The sequence below is a fragment of the Vespula pensylvanica genome, chromosome 18 (assembly GCF_014466175.1).
Source record: "Vespula pensylvanica isolate Volc-1 chromosome 18, ASM1446617v1, whole genome shotgun sequence".
NCBI classification, from domain to species: domain Eukaryota; kingdom Metazoa; phylum Arthropoda; class Insecta; order Hymenoptera; family Vespidae; genus Vespula; species Vespula pensylvanica.
In genome coordinates this window covers 1070054-1089342 of record NC_057702.1, presented here as the reverse complement: position 1 = coordinate 1089342, position 19289 = coordinate 1070054, and the positions used below count along the sequence as shown (strand labels likewise).

Here is a 19289-nt window from a genome sequence, read left to right as displayed (position 1 = left end):
AATAATATTAATGCGACAATAAATTGAAAAAGTACAATGTATTTGAAACATAACAGTGGTACCTGTATTTTATTTTGTTTCTTAGTTTTGCGTAGGCCAAATACCATAGGTAATGTTCTCTTCACAGACATGTTTTGATAAATTAATTGGTACATCACTAAAACATTTTGGAAACAATATCATAATATTAGATTACACTCATACGGAGTGCGATGTGCGTGCAAGCTTGCTCGCATCTCATTATTTGTTGTATAAAATTTATTAAGAATGGTCGATAGTCGATTTTTATTCTTGAATATTTTCATACCTAAATTATCTTATGAAATTGTGAATGAAACCTTAATCAAATATTATTGTAAAATAAATGTTATTTTTTTACACAATAATATTTGAAATAAGAGGATTTGAATAACTCGAACATAAGTTATATATGAATAACAAATGATCATTGTACTATCGGACATTCTTGTTATCATTCATTTCATCTTGTTGTACCACAATCATTTTATATTTATACTTTTGGTTACTAACTGTCCAATTAGTCAACTTTTACAACACTGTAGATCTTACGCACAAACCAGAAGCAAGCAAAGAAACCAATTGAACCTGTGGTAACATTTGAGTAAAATCATTATCATTATTAAAATATTTAAACATATTTGTTATTATATCACAACAATATGTAACTAATGAATATTTACCTGTCAGTAAAAAGAACAGATAGACCATAATCAGAGTATATCCAAAATAAAGGAACGTGGATGTGGCATCTTCAATATCTAATTTTGTCATGAAGAAATGTATGCAGTAAATCAACAAATAAAAAGCTGTAAATCCTGATGTTAAAAAGCTGCGCCACCACCAATGGTAATCCTATATAAATAAAATTTTTATTGTATAGTAGAAAAAAATACAATTATAAAATCATAAGTTTGAACGCATGCGAATTACCTCTGCACAAAGGTGAAAATAACATAGTAAGATAGTAGTTTCAGAACATGTAATCACAAGTATTAGAAATACTAGGAAAAGGAATCCAAACATGTAATACACTTGGCTAGACCTGAAAAAAGTAAAAATATAGAGATTTTATGCGAATTCTATTACTTGAATAATTAATAATAAAATAGTTGTAAAATATTAATTACCAAAGTGAGTTAAGAATAAAGAATAATTGAATAAATATACAGCCAAAAGGTAAAACACCGCCCATTATTACGCCAGGTATTGGTTGCGTATAAAAACTTTGTTCTGGTATTTGTCTTGGTATTTGATTAGTTCTTACTGGATGCTCCAGTGACTATAATTATAGATATTAAATGAGAATTTGCAAGTATCGGATTTGTTTGAATTTTTATGTTTATATACAATGTAACATATTTTTTTATATATATTTACCCTTTTCTTAAATCCGAAATAAGCTCCAATAAATGTTAGTGGAACGGAAACACCAAACCATAATGCTAAAAGGGCAATGAGAGTACTGAATGGTACTGCAGCTGAACTTCCTTTTACCCAAAAAATTAAGTTCATTATAAAAAATAAACCGAAAACAATCCTGAAATTATATTAAAAAATATATATACACACACATATACAAATATATACAAATATATATAAATACACACACGCGCGCGAAGAAATCAAATAATTAGAATAAAAAGTCAATATAAGAAATTTTCTTTTCATAGATAAAGTCATTTTTTTTTTTTTTTTACCCAGGACTTAGCATTGATGTAAGCAATACATTAGATTTCCATTTTTCTCCACCAAAACTTTTATAAATTCGAGCAGCTGTATAACCAGCTGTGGTACCAAGACATACATACAATACCATTGCACATGTCATTAATGCTCCTCTATTAGCAGGAGACAGAAAACCCAAACAAGCAAATGCTGTAATCAATCGAAACAATGCATCAGGTGATTAATTTTGAAAAAGCAAACTAGAAAAGTTTATTATTTTCATGTTTTAATAATATACAAATTTCATGTATAAAATCATTGGATTTCTTACCTAGTGTAACAAGAGTCATGAAAAAGACTTGTATACCCGATCCAAGTAAAACTGATAGTAACATTCCTTTACGTGGTGGTCGGAAGACATCACCATGTACTAGTTTCCATCCAAATTCTTCCTGTGCATCCTCTCCTGACTCTATCTGGAAGTAGGCCTGCATTATCGCAACATAAACGTAAAAATATCATCATTTCATACAATAATATAATTTTGGAACATTTCACTTTCGAACGTATTAAAAAAAAAAAAAAAAAAAAAATAAAGACAAAAAAAAGGGGGAAAAGAAAAAAACAAAGTGAAGGTTTACCAGTGAAGTAAATTATGTGAATCACTCTAGCAATGTAAATTATAATATTTTAATAAGATCTTAAAAACGTCCTAGTGTATTTGATTCTCACAATGTTGTATATGTGTATATATACCTGATTATATCTCACGATATCCTTGTGCAATGTACGAAGCATTATTATTGCCACCATTCCAGATAAAAATAAGACAATAATTAATGAATTCAGGATACTAAACCATTGTATATTTGTATGTGGCATTGATTCTAATATATAATCCCACCTGGATGACCATTTGATTGTATTGTCTTGCTGTAATTAAAACATTATGTAAAAAGCAGTAAAATGATAATTAAGAATTTCTATTTTTTTCTGTAATAACGTAGTCAAGAAAACTTACGGAAAATGTTACAGAATACGAATATGTTATTTCCAATTTTTGACCAACAGGAAGATCACCATATGGTAAATCCATGGCTTTTTTACTATCACAATTTAGGCCATTTTCGTGTTTGATACTACGAGGAATAACTTTTACAGCTATAAGAAAAGAAAATTTTTTAATTTATATACAACTAGAATTTTTTTTTATTTTGCCAAAATTATGCTATATTATATTAATAGAGATATCACAAATACTTACAAATAATACGACCACCATTTGCTTTGAAACTCGCTCCCCATTCTTCTTTGACTCCACTGTGATATGTTATGTTAAGATCTACGTGGTTGAATAAATAATATGTTTTTGGGTTGTGATATGGACCCTAATAACAGGAATATCAGAAATATTCTTAAGTATAATATATATACATAAAAAATATGTTCTTATCATATAAACATTATTAAATGAATTTTTTTGGATTTAATGATGTTTACTCATGCATACATTAATGCTACAGGTATCCTGTTGCGAACGTGGTTCCTTCGTAAAACAGCCCATTGGAAAACCAGTACTGCAATATTGTCTTTCATCTTGTATTTGATAACACCATGTGACTGGCATATTATCTATCAAATAAAAAGATAAAAGTAAGTAATAATATAATATTATTAATAATAATAAATTTCTCGTGGTAGTGATATTTACCAATGATCCAATGATGTTGATAATTAAGTGCTATACCCTTTTTAAGGAATTGCAACTTCTTTTCTGAAGCTTCTTCTCCTCCTGTGTAAACTTTTTTGCATGCTTTTTGACATGAAATTGGTTCCAAGAATTTCAACTACAAAAGGTATATAGATTATATTAAATATTATATTTATTACAATTTAAAATAATTACATTTATTCGTTTACCTTGTATGGAGAAGGACGAATTCGCTCTCCAAAGACTACTTGCCCTAAATTTTCAACTGGAGATTCTTCTTTTTCCGCAGTACAAAAGTCAAATCTGATAAAGAGAATTTGTTATTAAAAAGGCACGATATAAATAAAAGAGATTTTTCTAGAATCTATCTAAACAGTACATGTTAATATATAATATTCAGAAATTAAGTAAAAATTTTTTATTTTACTTACCGATCATATTCGTAAGGTATAACATATTTCTCGGTATTGAGACGATTAACATATAATTTGATTTCAGACTAAAAAAAATATCAAAGATTTCATTAATTATAAAAGTGCTGTAAAATATACGATAACAATATTTAATATTCATTTCATCATCAACTAGTAATTATTGTTATTAAATTTTATTTGAAACATTAAGGTAGTGCATTAAATGTCCATCAAAGATGATTAATAATGACATTAAATGACATTTATTGATTATAAAAAATAATATTAAAAGGATGGTAATAATAATAATAATAATAATAATAATAATAATAATAATAATAATAATAATAATTGAAAAACGATTTCATGAATACATTGTTTAGATTTATTTCTATTACTAGATAAATATCGCGAATTGTAAGAAATGTAATTCCATGAATCAAAGAGATAAGATACTTCACATTAGAACAAAGTATCATTATGAAACGCAAATTGGCGATCTTAACCAAATATACGCAGAAAAAACGTTCTTTTAGGTTTTTTTGGCATCGAGAAATTAATGAAAAGATAATATACCTTACAGTTTTTCGAAGAATCGTCGTCAGTTTTACAAAAATTTACTGGTGCTAAACCGGGCAAGTAAAATGCTGATATTTCATTAACTACGTAGAGCGTACACAACAGCCATATCGATAATATTCTCGCCATTATCATTCACTTTTAATGTAAAGTATCTATTGTCTACTAAAATCGTATTTTGGATACTACATTAAATGATTAGTCGCATCACTTCATAATAATTCCCGTCCCGTAACTCCGTTACACACGTTTGTCAATCGCATGGAACATTATATCGCAACGAACATCAAATCTCGAAAGGTGCCATGACACGTCATGCACTCATACGATTTAAGAATTCTTAGTGAACTAACGTCGTTCAAATTTGCCGCCAATATATGATGTTGCTTTTTAACCATTTATTAAAGCAAAATAAAAATTGTATTTAAATAAAAAATTTGTTTCTAATAATATAAAAAAATTTAATGCATTTTAATTGGATAATTAAAAGTAAAATAAAATTATCGATTGGATAATAATAATAATAATAATAATAATGAAAACGAAGAAAGATAGAAATTCATTTTTTGCAGGGATCTGTTCTGAAGAACAAATCGAGTAAATGTAATTATTTAATATATTAATGAAAAAAAATTAATATATAAATTTTAATATAATTGAAAGCTAATAATAATTAATCTAAGTTTCCATCTAATAATAAGAATATGAACTTTATGCCAGGTATTTATTATACAAGATGGCGTTTGTCATTCAATTACTGAGAACTCTTGTCAATGGTTGTTACCAAAGCAACGAATAAATATTAACAAACCGAATGCTGAGCTCCGATATGACTGCGATTGAAATTTTTTCGAGTTCTATTTATTATAAATATAAAGCTAGAATATATTCTTTAAGCTCTTTAATCGTGTTATTGTTGGTTATGATGTCAATAATTACTCCGTTCTTTTTAATGTTTAATGCAGGAGGTATAAATTTTGATGTAACATTACTGTGATTTTTGCTTTATTATAACATCAAAATTGGAAAGACTACTAAGATTAGTCTGTTTTTAGGATTTTGGATAAAAACAAAAACTCATGCAGAAACACCAGACATATCTTTTCAATATAAATATTTATTATTAATGGAGAGAGGCATAGAAATGACTCCGATAGTTTGTTCTACCTTTACTACTTACAAAGAGAATGATATTCCTGATGATTGTTTAATCATAAAGGTTTTCTTTTTAATGTTTTTTAATTCATTTACTTTGTATACTTTATATTACCTTAGAATAAATATATATTTTTAAGGTACAAGAAATAGATACAAACAACGATGGCAAAAAAGATATATTAAAGTTTGAAGCTCAGTTTTATACAGATTCACCGATTAAGAACATAAGGTTCTTTCTATTTTTTAATTTTAAATTAAAGGTAAGACATTAGTTTTCATGCATATTGTTTATTATACATCAATGTAAAATATAACTTTTGTGATAAATATTTTTTCTTTAACAGCAAATTTTTGAAAGCTCTATTCAATCATTAGCAATATTTGATCATACATTACATCAAGATGCACAGAAGATTTATTTTATTGCTGATTTGGAATTAAAACAGAGAGGCATTCTTCATAGCGATCATTTATACGAGATATATAATCATAGTATAGAATTAACAGACAGATCATTGCTGCAATTGTTATCTCAAAGTGTTCATAAAAAGTGTAAGCATTATATTGGATTTTGTGTTCAAAGCTATACAATTTATGAATGAATTTTTATATCTTTATAATCTATTAGTTTCAGCTGAAATTACTAATGGCCATGTAATCACTCAATCAGGATTTTCTAATGAAGAAATGATTACAATCCAAGGAGAATTGCATTACAAAGATCATTTAATATACTATCAACCTAATTTATGGGAAGAATTGAAATGGGCATGGATACAGTATATATCATGCTTTATCGTATTTGTTTATTTAACTAATTATATTTTAACATTTTTATTCTCAAATCGATATTTAAATTCATACATTGTAGTGCCGTGGAAAATGAAATAAAAAAGATAATAATATTAAATATACACATTCACATTTCGGCGATTTCGTAATTTAGCGTCACAAACATAGCTGATTAATTAAGAAACCAATGTTTGTTATAATGTTTTTTGAATGAATATCTTTTTGTATGTTTGTATTTACATACCAAAAATGTTATATATATAACGTGTGTGTGTGTGTGTGTGTATATATATATGTGCATATAAAATATAAAATGAACGTATAATCGAATGAATATTATAGAAAATGAATATAAGTTTGTTTCATTTGTTTCTTTGACAGCGAAAGGTGCGCTTTGAATGGATCGATATTGGGGAGTCGTCGATGTCCGTTTCTTTCGAAGCAGCATTACCGACCATGTCAACCCTTCCAAGCATTCATCCGTATCTCAACAAGGCGTCCTACTCTGTTCAATGAGGGTGGAGACTGCGCTGTACCGCGTATGTCACTCGTTTGTTCCATTCGCAAATACATATAGTCAGTATAATTCCTATACGTTAGCGTTATTTACTACTCCGCATTATCTACCCTCCATCTCTCTTTCATAGGGAGAATAAAGCGAGCGAGTGAGTGATTCTGAAGCATTACGAAAAAGAGATTCACGTTATTACGAATTTGACCGGCGAATCGTAGAAAAAATGGATCGTGAGTGACGAAGAGAAGATATGCGACTAGTCACGCATTATGTTCGGCGAAGATATTATTGAAAAAGGTGATAATTTTTTATCTAGCCAGATTTATATTTGTATAATTAATTTTATTATCACGTTTCTCTTCAGTTTTTTTTTCTTTTTTACATTTTAAATAGATCACATTTTTCTTGTGTTTTATAATAGATTTATTTCGTTTGCATAGATCTTCTCGATTTACACCTGCATATTTTTAATCAATTTATCAAACAGAGTTCACTCTACCGATTGTATCGTATTAAAAAATATTTATACGAAGTATTAAGAACATGTTTCAAATGAAATTCATGTTGAATTTCGAATAATTTTATCTAACGTTTTTCACTATTTTATTGTGACACATTTTGTATCAGCTTAGGTTTGTTGTAGGATCGTTATCGGATAAGATATCCTTTTGAATCGACGATATCATAAACGGCAGATCAGGGACGAACGATTCAAAAAAGGAACGTTTTATCTATCGTGACGAGTGAGTCATGTCTACGAGATCGAAGGAGAAAGTAGTTGCTGCCTTTCGGAAATTATTCCGATCGTCGGAAAAGCTTGCTGAACAGGAAGGTGCAAGTGATGGCTCGACAAATTCACCTTCGAGACGGTTACTCGGTCGTCATCATCATCGGCCTGATGCGGTCACGCCGTCTGATAGTTCCATGTCTGAAAATCCAGGCACCAGTCATACCGCACATGGTAGTTGCTTCTTCAAAACAAAGAAGTCTTCCAGTACTTCCTCTCAGGTACTTCATTTGATATTTGAATTACTACTAATAAGATTAATCTCTTATTACCGAGCAAAGAATTTTTGTTCCTTTATCGTTCACTTGATCTCGTAATAAATTTATAGGGTAACATGGGCATCCCAGAGAAAGGAGTTAGATTACGTCGTTTGATGAAAGAACTCAGTGAGATCCAAAGAACTCAACATCGCCGAGATGCAACCTTTACCGCAGAACTCGTCAATGATAATCTATTTGAGTGGCACGTGAGACTTCACAAAATCGATCCAGAAAGCGAGCTAGCTGCCGATATGCGGGAACTCGAGATACCCTACATACTTCTTCACGTAGTCTTTCCAGAAAACTTTCCTTTCGCGCCTCCATTCGTGAGGGTAATCTCGCCGAAAATTGAGAAAGGATTTGTTATGGAAGGTGGGGCTATATGTATGGAACTTTTAACACCTAGAGGATGGGCCAGTGCATACACGATCGAAGCTGTTATCACACAGTTTGCTGCTAGTATCGTTAAGGGACAGGTGAGGAAATAATCCACGTATCTCATGCGTATATATTACTAATGTTTGATAAGATATACTCTATTACTCTGTGTGTTACTTCATTATTCCCTCTGCTTTTTTTTTATTCGTTCTATGAACATGATAAATACAGATTCAATTTGTAGGGACGCGTTGCAAGAAAACCAAAGACCAATAAAGAATTCAATCGGCGATCTGCCGAAGAATCTTTTCGAAATCTCGTTAAAACTCACGAGAAATATGGTTGGGTTACGCCTCCACTTGCAGAAGGCTGATCTTAATGACCTCGATCGGGTAATATCATCTTAATTATTTTGTCGATATTCTTTGCAACGTTCTTACGTTGAATTTATTTTATTTATCAAATTATTCTATTCAGATCGTAGTTGTATGATTGTCGAGCTTCCGAAGGTATCGTGTAAGAAACGTTTATCGAATGATGTAAGAGATTGAAGAAGTTTAGAGAAGATCGATTTTTTTTGTTTATATTTTTTTTCTTTTTTTCAATCGATGCATTCAAAATAATAGAAAAAAAATGTGATGTACCATGATCTACAATCTTCTTGGTAGAGTTTCGTTATAAGCGTGCATCTTGTGTAAATAATTTCATGAGAGATTATCGTGTACATTATATTCGTGCTGGATCATGATTTGAAAATCTAGCACTTTTGATCATGGTGTTTTTCCCACGAAAAACACTTATGCACATTTATCAGATAATATATATTTTCCCACACGAACTTAGAGCAAGCGTACGATGTTCTTCGTAAAAGTCAAATTAAAACTACCGTTTTTACATTTCGATTTCTCTATTTATGTGCTAGTCATAGAGAATGATCGTACAAATATATTTAAAAGCAGAAAAAATATATATATATCTATACAAAAAAGAAATATTAGAATATTTACGTATAATGTGTTATTCGTTGATGCATCTTTAAAGTAAAATAATATTTTTTTTTTATATATATGTCGTTAGAGAGAAAGAAAGAGAAAAAAGAGTTTCCAATTAATTTTTTCCATGATCTCAATTTTGACAATCCATATTTTAAATAACTGTTTATTGAATTTTTTCTTCTTCGATTTTTTCCAATATTAAAAATGTTATAGAGAATAATATATATATATATGTGCGTGTGTGTGTATATGTACATATATATATGCATATGATAATGTGTATTTGTAGGTTTTGTTGTTGAAACTGCACAGATTTTAGAAAATTCTGTTATATACATATATATATATCTTTGAAGTAATTTTTTCAAGTTCGGTAAATATAAATAGAAAATATAGAATTTTTCTAGGATACATCATATTGATACCAATTTTTCAAGTAAACATTTGGCTAATCATGGAACGATTATATATATATACTGTATACGTGCCAAATAAGAACTTTCATATAAAAAATTTGAAAAGTTCAACATTTTTGGAAATGTACAATTACCATGTGCAATTTGTTATATTAATATTATAAAGAAGAAAAAAAAACAAAAGTAATAAAAAAGAAAAAGAAACAAAATTATTAGAATTTTGAAAATTGCCAAATATATAAATTCTAATGCATACGTTTTAAAAATGGTGATTCTCAATGAATTTTAATATATATATATATATATATATATATATATATATATATATAGAGAGAGAGAGAGAGAGAGAGAGAGAGAGAAAAGAGAACACATTTTATACAAGTTTGTCTTTACTGTTAGATGTACATTTATAAAAACTGATGTTGGAAATATTACATATTCCATTAGTATAAAAAAAAAAGAATAGCAATCGATCACACGTGTCGGTGGAAAGGAGTTGAAAAAAGTTATTTTATTTTACATTTGCTCTCGCTTATGTATATTACAATTGAATTATATTAAAAATGAGTATAAATACACAACCAAGAGGAAAAAAAAGAAAGAAATATTAAAAAATAACTCTTATGCATTTATTTGACTATTTATACCAATTGTCTCATTTACACATACATACGCGCGCGAGCGCATACCCACACAATATACATACATATATATATATATATTATATATTATATATTATATATTATATATTATATATTATATATTATATATATATTAATTATTGACATAATATTCATTTATATATCGAATATATATTATTAAATATAAATAAACAAAATATAATTGACTCGCGAAGGCTGCCGCACGCGTAATATTTACAATTATTATTTTGTGTAAAAAATTTATATATATATATCTTAATTAATAATGTTTAGCAAGAGTATAGATTATATATTATTCAGTTGATCGTCATATGTACAATTATATATGATGAAGCAAAATTTATCATGAATCGCGTTTGCACCTAATATATAATATTAAATTTTTCAATGCGCTATTAAATATTTTAACTATATGCAAAGTATGTCAGGATACATTAAATAATGCACGAAAAAATTACTTTTACATAAAATTATAAAAAATCGTCTCACATTCATATCAACAATTGAAATAATTTACTTTTTACATTTTTTTCTTGCCTATTTAAATAACGTCAAAATAAAAGATCTGTTCAAATATTTTTAAATTTTGCAAATTTGGCAGTATTTTGAGAACATCATTGACATTTTATATATATATATATATATATATATATATATATATATATACAAATTGTAAAATATTCACAATTGACTTCATCCACTCATAATCATTCATTCTACTTCATACATTATTAATTATTATGGCCAAGAGGAACTTCCATTAATATAATTATTGCATACCAAAGAGAAATATTGCTCCTTTAGATCAGTTTATCGTTTATAAATATATGTATTTGCATTGTGTAGAGAACACCATAAAATACACCTTCTTAATCATTCTTTTCTTCTTGTACACACAGAAAAAGTTTCGCGCAAAACATATTAAAATCGTCTGAAAGTTAATAATTTATTTTAAAATTTAAGTGTTAAAATGCAATGAAACTTTAATTCCATATATTTAGATATGTATGGCTTGAATTATTTATTTGGAATAAAAGTTTAATATCTTATTTTTATATATAACTGCAAATTGATTGAGAAGTACTTACGTGACGCCGACACTAGCCACATTGGTTTGTTTTTCCAGTATATAAAAATCGAATATACAGGAATTCCCGATAAAATAATAATTATTCCTACTCCTACTTCCCATGGTGAAACGTAGCAAGGAAGAATAACCAAAAATGTACAAATTATAAAGAAAATTACGGGTAACGCTATAGATACCTAAATAAAAAAAATATAAGAAATAAGACGCACGCTCATACAAACTTGTATATCATTTTATGAATAATAGTATAATAACAAATTTCGTATTAGTTGTGCTTATATTAAATAAACTATTTAACGTTTTTACGTGGAATATCTTGAAAAAAATATAATTACATAAAACCATGATTATATAGTATATTACAAATTTTTGGAATTATCAGAAAAAGAGAACAGATATTTCCAGTTAGAAACATTAAATGAGACTTATAAGTTCAATTACAAAAAAAAATTTAATTACTCGAATTTGAAATAATGTGTGAATTAAAATTAAAACATGTTAAAAAATTAATTAACAATTGGAATACCTTTATCGGTCGGTGAAGATCGGGCCGTTTGTAACGTAGCCACAAGAGGCCAGATACTGAGAGCGTGGTGAATAGTGCTTCAACGAAGCTAACATAATTGATCAGCACATAGACATCCTCTATGATCAGAAGTGCCAGGGTGATAATGCACTAGAAACGGAAATTACAGTTTAACGTTTAAATTGGACTTTGCGCTCAAGTACAGAAAAATTGTTCTCTCGTGTGTCCGCAGGTGTGTTTAAATTTTTACCAAATTTATAATTAGTATCATTCGTGTTATTTATTCGACATATATATATATATATATATATATATATATATATGCATATAATACTTATATAAAATGCAAATTGATATTTATACACATTTGTTTGAACTCGTGTTTTTAATACTAATTAATAATAATTATATATTTTTATTAAATAATTGCACAAGAATAAACTAAGATGAATAATAGATGTAATACTTCAAAAGTAATGGTACCTCAAATTGATTAAAGATTTAATATTAGTATAATAAATCTTAATACACTTTGATATATATACATATATATACATATATATATATATATCAGTGCAGTATTAATACGTTAGAGTCGACCTCTAGGTCATCCAGGTCAAATAACGTTCTCACAAACGAAGGAACAAAGACGAAAAGAAGACTTCCGCTGTCTATCATTAAAGAGACGGTCAGCGACATGAAAGATCCAATTTATTACTTTCAATTAGCGTGTCGCAAAACAAGACAGTAGTTGAAATCTCGAATGTCTTATGTGTTATTTAGATAATAATGGTATTACTATTTCATTAATTCATAACATATATTATGCGCTTTTTAAAAAAATAGACCTTATTTTAATAAATAATAGAAATTAAAGATGGTGAAACTATGCATTGATTTTTAATCTAATATTAGTTATATATAGTGATTATATATCGTACTTGAATTATTATTTTAATTATTATTACGATATACAAAGTTGATAATTATTTATTTTTACATAATAATGTACCAATTGTTTCGTTGAAATTTTTGTTAAAATCGAAGTAAAATACTTACCAGAAATATAAGAGAAGGCATTGGTGTTAGATTTTGTACATTAATAAGTGCTATGGCAGTAGGTAAATGACCATTACGTGCACCAACGAAAAATAATCTTGAAGAAGCGAAGATTGCACCGTTTAATGCACCGAATGTTGAGCACGCTACGAAAAACGGCATGATCCATGACATTACTCCTAATAATTTATCACCAAAAGTCTGCGAAAAAAATAATCGCATCATAATGAAAAGATTAAAAATGATTAATTAAACAATTAAGAATCACTTGATTGCATGATTAATGTAAGCGTAACTTACGACAGCGACTGCGTACGATGCAAGTATTTCGTCTTGCGTCAATACAACAAAGTAAGCGACGTTTGCTAAGACATAAATCACTGTCACCAATGGCAAAGATATGCAAATTGCCCTTGGAAGATTTCTGTAATAATGTTATTCAAGCAAACATGTAAATATATCGTTATAACGATATACATTTTTTAACTAATTAATTATCAGATTATCAGCGAAAACAAAAATTAGATCGAAATAATAATTCGTAGCAGACAATATGGTAAATACATATACATATACATATACATATACATATACATATACATATACGTACATACATATATATTTGTGTGTATATATTTACTTGTAAGGATCTTTCAATTCTTCTGTAACAAAGTTAAGATAATTCCACCCAGAGTAGGAAAATAATCCCGAATATATAGCAAGCGCGATATAACCAGGTTGCGTATTTGTTCCAGCCATTGGTTGATGAAAATTATCTGTATGACCAGTACAAAGCCACCAGAAACCAGCAACCATGATGATGATCAAGGCAAAGATCTTTGTACCAGTAAATATATCCTGAACCCTTGTTGCCCATTTAACATTATAACAATTGATTGCAGTTAACAGGCCTAGGGATAATAAAAGAAAATATTATTCTTTTGTTTCTGTTGATGATGATGATGATGATGACGATAATGATATTTTCTTCAAGTTTTTATTATATCTTACATGTAACAACTGCTGCAAGAAGTCTTACAGCTGCATATGGTGGTTTACAACCTGGCCAAGCAGGTTGTAGAATGTATTGTGCAAATGTAAGTGCAGTGATAGCGTTTCCGGTTGGAACGAGAATAAATAATGCAACCCAAAGGTAAAGAAACGCTGGCAATGACCCAAACGCATCGCTAATGTAGGCATAGTCCCCACCCGATTTTGGTATCATCGTACCTGTAACATAAGAAAAAGAAAATAATTCTCACGTAAATGATATCCAGCGATGGATATGTATATATGTAACTACATATGTAAATGCATACGCGTATATGTAACGTGCATTAAAAAGTTATGAAATCGAAAATGACGAATGTGATCACATGATGAGCGATATTTGTTGAAACAGTTGAAATGTTAACTCGTAATTATATAAATTATACGAACGGTTATTTCTTTATTAAAGTCGACATTAAACGAATAGATCTATCATGTCGTTATAGTGAATTTCCGGTTTTTTCTTTTCTTTTTTTCTTAAGATATTGTTGAGAAAACTTTTTTGTATAAAAATTAAGATTTTAAAATATAGTTGAGATATAGTTAATTTATTATTATCTTCGTACACGATCGATCTATAATTTATCGACATTTTTTTCGGATAATTATAATATCGTCTAAATGCCGTAAAATATAAATAATAACAATCTCTTAATCCTCTATTTCAGAAGAATATTCTTATATCTTATCTATCGTAGCAAACATGATCGAGATACGATATTTTCGACCTATATCGAACAGGCGCCATTTATAAATCATTCGATCTACATAGATGCATATGAACGTTAATAATAACAATTAAATAACAAAATTGCATACAATATTTTTTATAAGATATCATTATTGAATTATTGTAACTTTTCTCTCGATTACTATAAGTCGAAATATTTTTTTCACATTTTTTACGCGGACTGTAGATTTTAATTTATAATGAAATGATGCAAGAGTCTATGACTCTATCACTTGCCACCATGCCGTAAAGTAAGTCAGGTAAAATGATATGGCAATGAACTACGTATTTATATTATCTTTAGTTTTATCTTTGTATTTTTATTTCCTGTCACAACGGTTTATCATATATGAAATACCGTATGCAATTTTGCAGAAAGAAAAAAATAAAAATTTGAAAAGCTTATTACAAAGAATATAGATAATATTATATATATGAAATATCATTTAACCATATTTTTTCCTTCTTTTCATTATGCAAAATAAAACTTCTGCGGAAGAACTTTGTTCAATTTAATTTATTTAAACAAAATTTATTTAAATAAAATTATTTAAATGTTGGTCTCATTATTCTGGAAAATATACAACTAATGATAAAATTATTTTTAATTTAATTGTGAAAAATATGGTTATCGATAATGTAAAATAGTGTAGCTCATAGATTCATTACAAGTCAGTCTGCGTCATAGCAACGCGACTAGCCGCAATAGAGTCGATGCGAGTTTTGGAGCCACGTGTGTCACGACATACAATATGCGTGAATTTTTGAAGAACATGAGAGATTTAACGCGGGAAAATAAATCAAATAAAAAGAAATTAATTTCGACTTACCTAATTCGGCATAGCAGAGAGCACCGACAAGTGAAAGTAAACCAGAGAAAATCCAAACGATGAGAGCTTGACCAACACTACCACTATTAGTAAGAACTCCTTTAGGTGAAACAAAAATGCCAGCACCAACGATGATACCAACGATTATTGCAACACCATCAAGTAATCCTAATTCTTTTTTCAATTTCACACCACTGTCTTCATTTTTTTCTTCCGAAATATTCTTTTTCAAAGCATGAAGCACTATCACTTGCTGCCTTTCGGCTGGTGCTACCTTGTCCGGCATTTTTATGTGATTTTTATTATTTTAAAATGAAAGTGATTCAATATAGAAGAGAATATCGAATTAAGGTTTTTTCGACAACGTCGTTTTGTTACGACCCACTCAAAGGTTCGAATTCTTGTGACCATACCTCTTCTAAACGTACATACAAACGAAACGAACGCGTGCTCCACGCACATGTGGTTCCGACGAGCTTTACGGTGGGGGGAAATATCGGTGGGGAGATCGCCAACGTTCGGTTCACTCCGTCAGTCACCGCCGAAACGAAGAACGCCAATGTTCGGCTCGCTTCGTTAGTCCTCGCCGAAACGAAGAACGCGCGCCTCCCTACTTTCGTTTCGTTCCGTCGTAATTCGGATTTTTTCGGGTAACCTCGGCGTTCTTATTTCCCTTCGAGACGTGACGTCTCTCAGTTGCTTTCTTCTTGTCCTCGGGGATTCTCATCGCACTCTCATTATTTTCTTTTCTAATTTATAGATTACATTAGTTTTTTTTTTCGTAAATATAGATAAATCTAAATCAAAGTTCATACATTTATCAGTGGAAAAGAAGAAATAAAATATACATTTTTATCGTTAGATTATGAGTATATTCGTTACTATCATGTATTCATTTTATTATTTATTTACTTATTTCGTTTTAGAACAGAAGTATCCATCGACAGACATCCATAACACAAACATTGTAAGCGATATTAGCTATAAAATTGGATACATATCTTATCGTTTTACGAACTTTTCATGGAAATATATATATATATATATATTTTTTTTTTTTCAGTAGAAACATCTTGAAGATAAAACAGTTTCCCGCGTCGAAGCATTAGGTGATGCAATATCCATATGTACCTACATTCACCGTATCGATTTTCTCAGGACTTCCGTATACTTCTTAAGAAATACAAATACAGATACAGTACACTTGATATTTACGTAGGAATAATGTAATTGATACGAATGAGAATATTTCAAATAGAATTGACTTATTCAACGTGTACTCGAATCGAATTTTAGGGAAATCACATATAAGTTTTGAATATGCGTAGCATTAGAATAATACGCTGCTAGTATATCACTTCCGGCAGGAATGTATCAATCCTTCCATCTTTATTCATCCCTCACACACTTCACTTTTACTTTTTACTTCACGAAGATTTCCATCGCACTATTACTGTTAATAAAAAATATTTGTGTCTAAACATATTTACGTCTAAATATATAACTATAGATTATTGTAATCAAGTTTTTATAAAATGATCGAAAACATAATATTCTTTTCACAGACATTGGATCGATTTTTTTGATTACGAAAGAAATGTAACGAATCGATAGTCAGAAACATCGTGATCTTCCGGTGTTTATCCGGATGTTCACGATTTAATGAATTTCTTCTGAATCTCGCGTGAAGCATATACGTTGACGGGATTAGAAATACTGCGTGTTAACGCTTCAACGATGGAGTCTTCTTGGGGACACCCATTGGTAACATTGGCGTCGATATTTAATCTGATGATTGACAGTATAACGATTATTTTTCCATTAAGTTCCATATCCTACGCCTATGAAATGACCGTTGCGAGTGCCCAGTGACTCACAACTTTTTATCCTCTTTTCGTTTAGATCGAATTTATCATTAATTAATATCGTTAACTAATACGTACTAATTAATTTGTAACGTAGTCGTCAAATAATGTGTGTGACTTTGTTAGCTATATTTGTTAAGAATATCAATCAGTTATTTCATTTTTTTTTTGATTTTTTTTTTTTTCAATTTATCATCCTATTTTTTCATTTGAACATTGTTTGATTTATGCAGTTAATACGAGTAAAAAGTTATTGTTGTGAAGTATGTTTTGCGTTATGTAATTATGCATATAAATTATACTAATTTAATCGTCTTTTTTTTTTTTTTTAGTTTCGACATGGTAAAAGAAAAAGGTTGCAAACCACTGCATTGAGAACTTCCGTTACTCGTTTCTCCCCCTTTTATTCTTCTTCCGTGGCCGCAGAAGTATGCTTAGAATTATTTTGTTTAATGCCAAAAGAGTCGATCACCGCAAAGCTTATCACCAAACGAATAGATCCATAGCCTTTTGAAAAGTTATCTATTTATGGTACAACGTGGTAAGAATAATGATCGAGAATAATCATCGTTTGTTACTTTTCATATTATATAAACGAGACTTATATAAATTTGAATTTTAATTGGAATTTTGAATTATCATAAAGATTTTCATTTGACTTTGCAAAAAAATGTTATCACTGAAACTGAATTAAAATAAAACGAAATCTTACGCACGTACTTACGTAAGTTGCAGATAAAAAACTACAAATTTGCAAGTTTAATGCTTTTCAAAGATACTTTATCTGTGTTTGCAAATTGAAGATGTAGAAATGAGGTAGATTTGTAGCATTTATCTGGTCGTTTCTGAACCGGATTATATTTTATAAACTTATGTAATTTGAAACTTACCAGTTTACTTAGTAGGTTAGTTGACACGAAAAGATTTGACTAAGTAAATCTTGTAATTTCAGAGTATGTATATTTAAAGAAAATCTTTTTTTATTTCTTTTAAAAAATACTAATAATAATTCAATTACGTGAGAATTAAAAATAAATTGAACTTGGGAATTATCACGTTTTGAAAAATGCAGTAATTTGAATAGAATGTTTCAGCAATATTCGAGTATTATTAAATTATTATTTTATTACTTTATAAAAAGTTGAAATTTTTAATCCTGCATTTTATTTGATTAAAGTTAATTTTAAACTTGGACTGAAATACCGGCCGATCTTCTAATAGAATTGAGTTTAGAATAAAAATAGCACTCCTAAGTGAATCTTAGAAAAGATCTATGCTGCGTTTTTTAAATACTTACGATATTTATCTAAATAATTAGAAACTATGACAAAATGCATCATAATTAATATTATTTTGATTAAAATCTTGTTATGATAAATTATATTGAATGAAGACACTTTTTTGAACATTTAATATGATTCAACATATATCGTTTTTTCAACGATAGAACGCCGATAGATTTTACTAATTTTAGAATAGAATATATTAAGCAATACATTTGCCCATATTTTCAATTTGTCGTTGGTAAAGTTTTCATGATGAAAATGATTTATTTTCAATGATTTAGATATTCATCATATTAACAATTGTTATTTAATAATAATGAGTATTGTAATATATGAAAGTTGATTTTCTTGTACAAAATGTTGGTTCATTGAATTATTGTTCAGTATTTCAATTTATTAATTTATTAATAAAGTTTTGTACATTAAATGAATAGTAACAAATAATATGTAAAAATATGTATTTTGCGAGTGTTGATAATATTAATTTTTAAGTAAAACTGTG

The 19289-nt window shown here is 28.7% G+C and overlaps 4 protein-coding genes and 1 long non-coding RNA gene across 10 annotated transcripts; 3 read left to right on the top strand and 2 right to left on the bottom strand.

Annotated features, from left to right (window-relative positions):
* Positions 1–19: 19 nt before the first annotated feature.
* LOC122635485 (transmembrane 9 superfamily member 2) lies at positions 20–4713 on the bottom strand. Of its 2 annotated transcripts, none has more exons than XM_043825755.1 (15): positions 4387–4713; positions 3829–3896; positions 3607–3700; positions 3398–3533; positions 3197–3318; positions 2951–3074; positions 2708–2847; positions 2443–2619; positions 2018–2174; positions 1719–1896; positions 1399–1558; positions 1149–1300; positions 952–1063; positions 702–873; positions 20–606 (listed from the first exon to the last, which is right to left on the bottom strand). In XM_043825755.1, the coding sequence occupies exons 1-15, from the start codon at positions 4522–4524 to the stop codon at positions 539–541; spliced, it is 1998 nt and encodes a 665-aa protein (XP_043681690.1). In that variant the 5' UTR covers positions 4525–4713; the 3' UTR covers positions 20–538. The 2 variants fall into 2 exon arrangements, with proteins under 2 accessions (XP_043681690.1, XP_043681692.1); XM_043825757.1 differs by having other exon boundaries at positions 2018–2162.
* Positions 4714–4935: 222 nt separating this feature from the next.
* Positions 4936–6916, top strand: LOC122635491 (transmembrane protein 231). Of its 3 annotated transcripts, XM_043825766.1 has the most exons (7): positions 4936–4992; positions 5110–5357; positions 5445–5608; positions 5685–5807; positions 5892–6099; positions 6176–6326; positions 6721–6916. In XM_043825766.1, the coding sequence occupies exons 2-7, from the start codon at positions 5204–5206 to the stop codon at positions 6914–6916; spliced, it is 996 nt and encodes a 331-aa protein (XP_043681701.1). In that variant the 5' UTR covers positions 4936–4992; positions 5110–5203. The 3 variants fall into 3 exon arrangements, with proteins under 3 accessions (XP_043681701.1, XP_043681700.1, XP_043681702.1); XM_043825765.1 differs by lacking the exon at positions 4936–4992 and having other exon boundaries at positions 5057–5357; XM_043825767.1 differs by lacking the exons at positions 4936–4992; positions 6721–6916 and having other exon boundaries at positions 5061–5357; positions 6176–6606.
* Positions 6917–6932: 16 nt separating this feature from the next.
* On the top strand, positions 6933–9852 carry LOC122635492 (ubiquitin-conjugating enzyme E2Q-like protein CG4502). 3 transcript variants are annotated; one of them, XM_043825771.1, is made up of 4 exons: positions 6933–7150; positions 7486–7861; positions 7969–8376; positions 8523–9852. In XM_043825771.1, the coding sequence occupies exons 2-4, from the start codon at positions 7604–7606 to the stop codon at positions 8649–8651; spliced, it is 795 nt and encodes a 264-aa protein (XP_043681706.1). In that variant the 5' UTR covers positions 6933–7150; positions 7486–7603; the 3' UTR covers positions 8652–9852. The 3 variants fall into 3 exon arrangements, with proteins under 3 accessions (XP_043681706.1, XP_043681704.1, XP_043681703.1); XM_043825769.1 differs by having other exon boundaries at positions 7481–7861; XM_043825768.1 differs by having other exon boundaries at positions 6934–7150; positions 7497–7861.
* A 629-nt stretch (positions 9853–10481) lies between these two features.
* LOC122635487 (Y+L amino acid transporter 2) lies at positions 10482–15934 on the bottom strand. The gene is made up of 8 exons (XM_043825760.1): positions 15637–15934; positions 14038–14256; positions 13667–13937; positions 13327–13450; positions 13027–13227; positions 11968–12117; positions 11440–11617; positions 10482–11282 (listed from the first exon to the last, which is right to left on the bottom strand). Exons 1-8 carry the CDS (start codon positions 15920–15922, stop codon positions 11221–11223), a joined length of 1491 nt encoding a protein of 496 aa, XP_043681695.1. The 5' UTR covers positions 15923–15934; the 3' UTR covers positions 10482–11220.
* A 527-nt stretch (positions 15935–16461) lies between these two features.
* LOC122635497 lies at positions 16462–18984 on the top strand. The gene is made up of 3 exons (XR_006328687.1): positions 16462–16603; positions 16700–17400; positions 17834–18984. It is a non-coding gene; the product is annotated as an uncharacterized LOC122635497 (long non-coding RNA).
* The last annotated feature ends 305 nt before the right edge of the window (positions 18985–19289 follow it).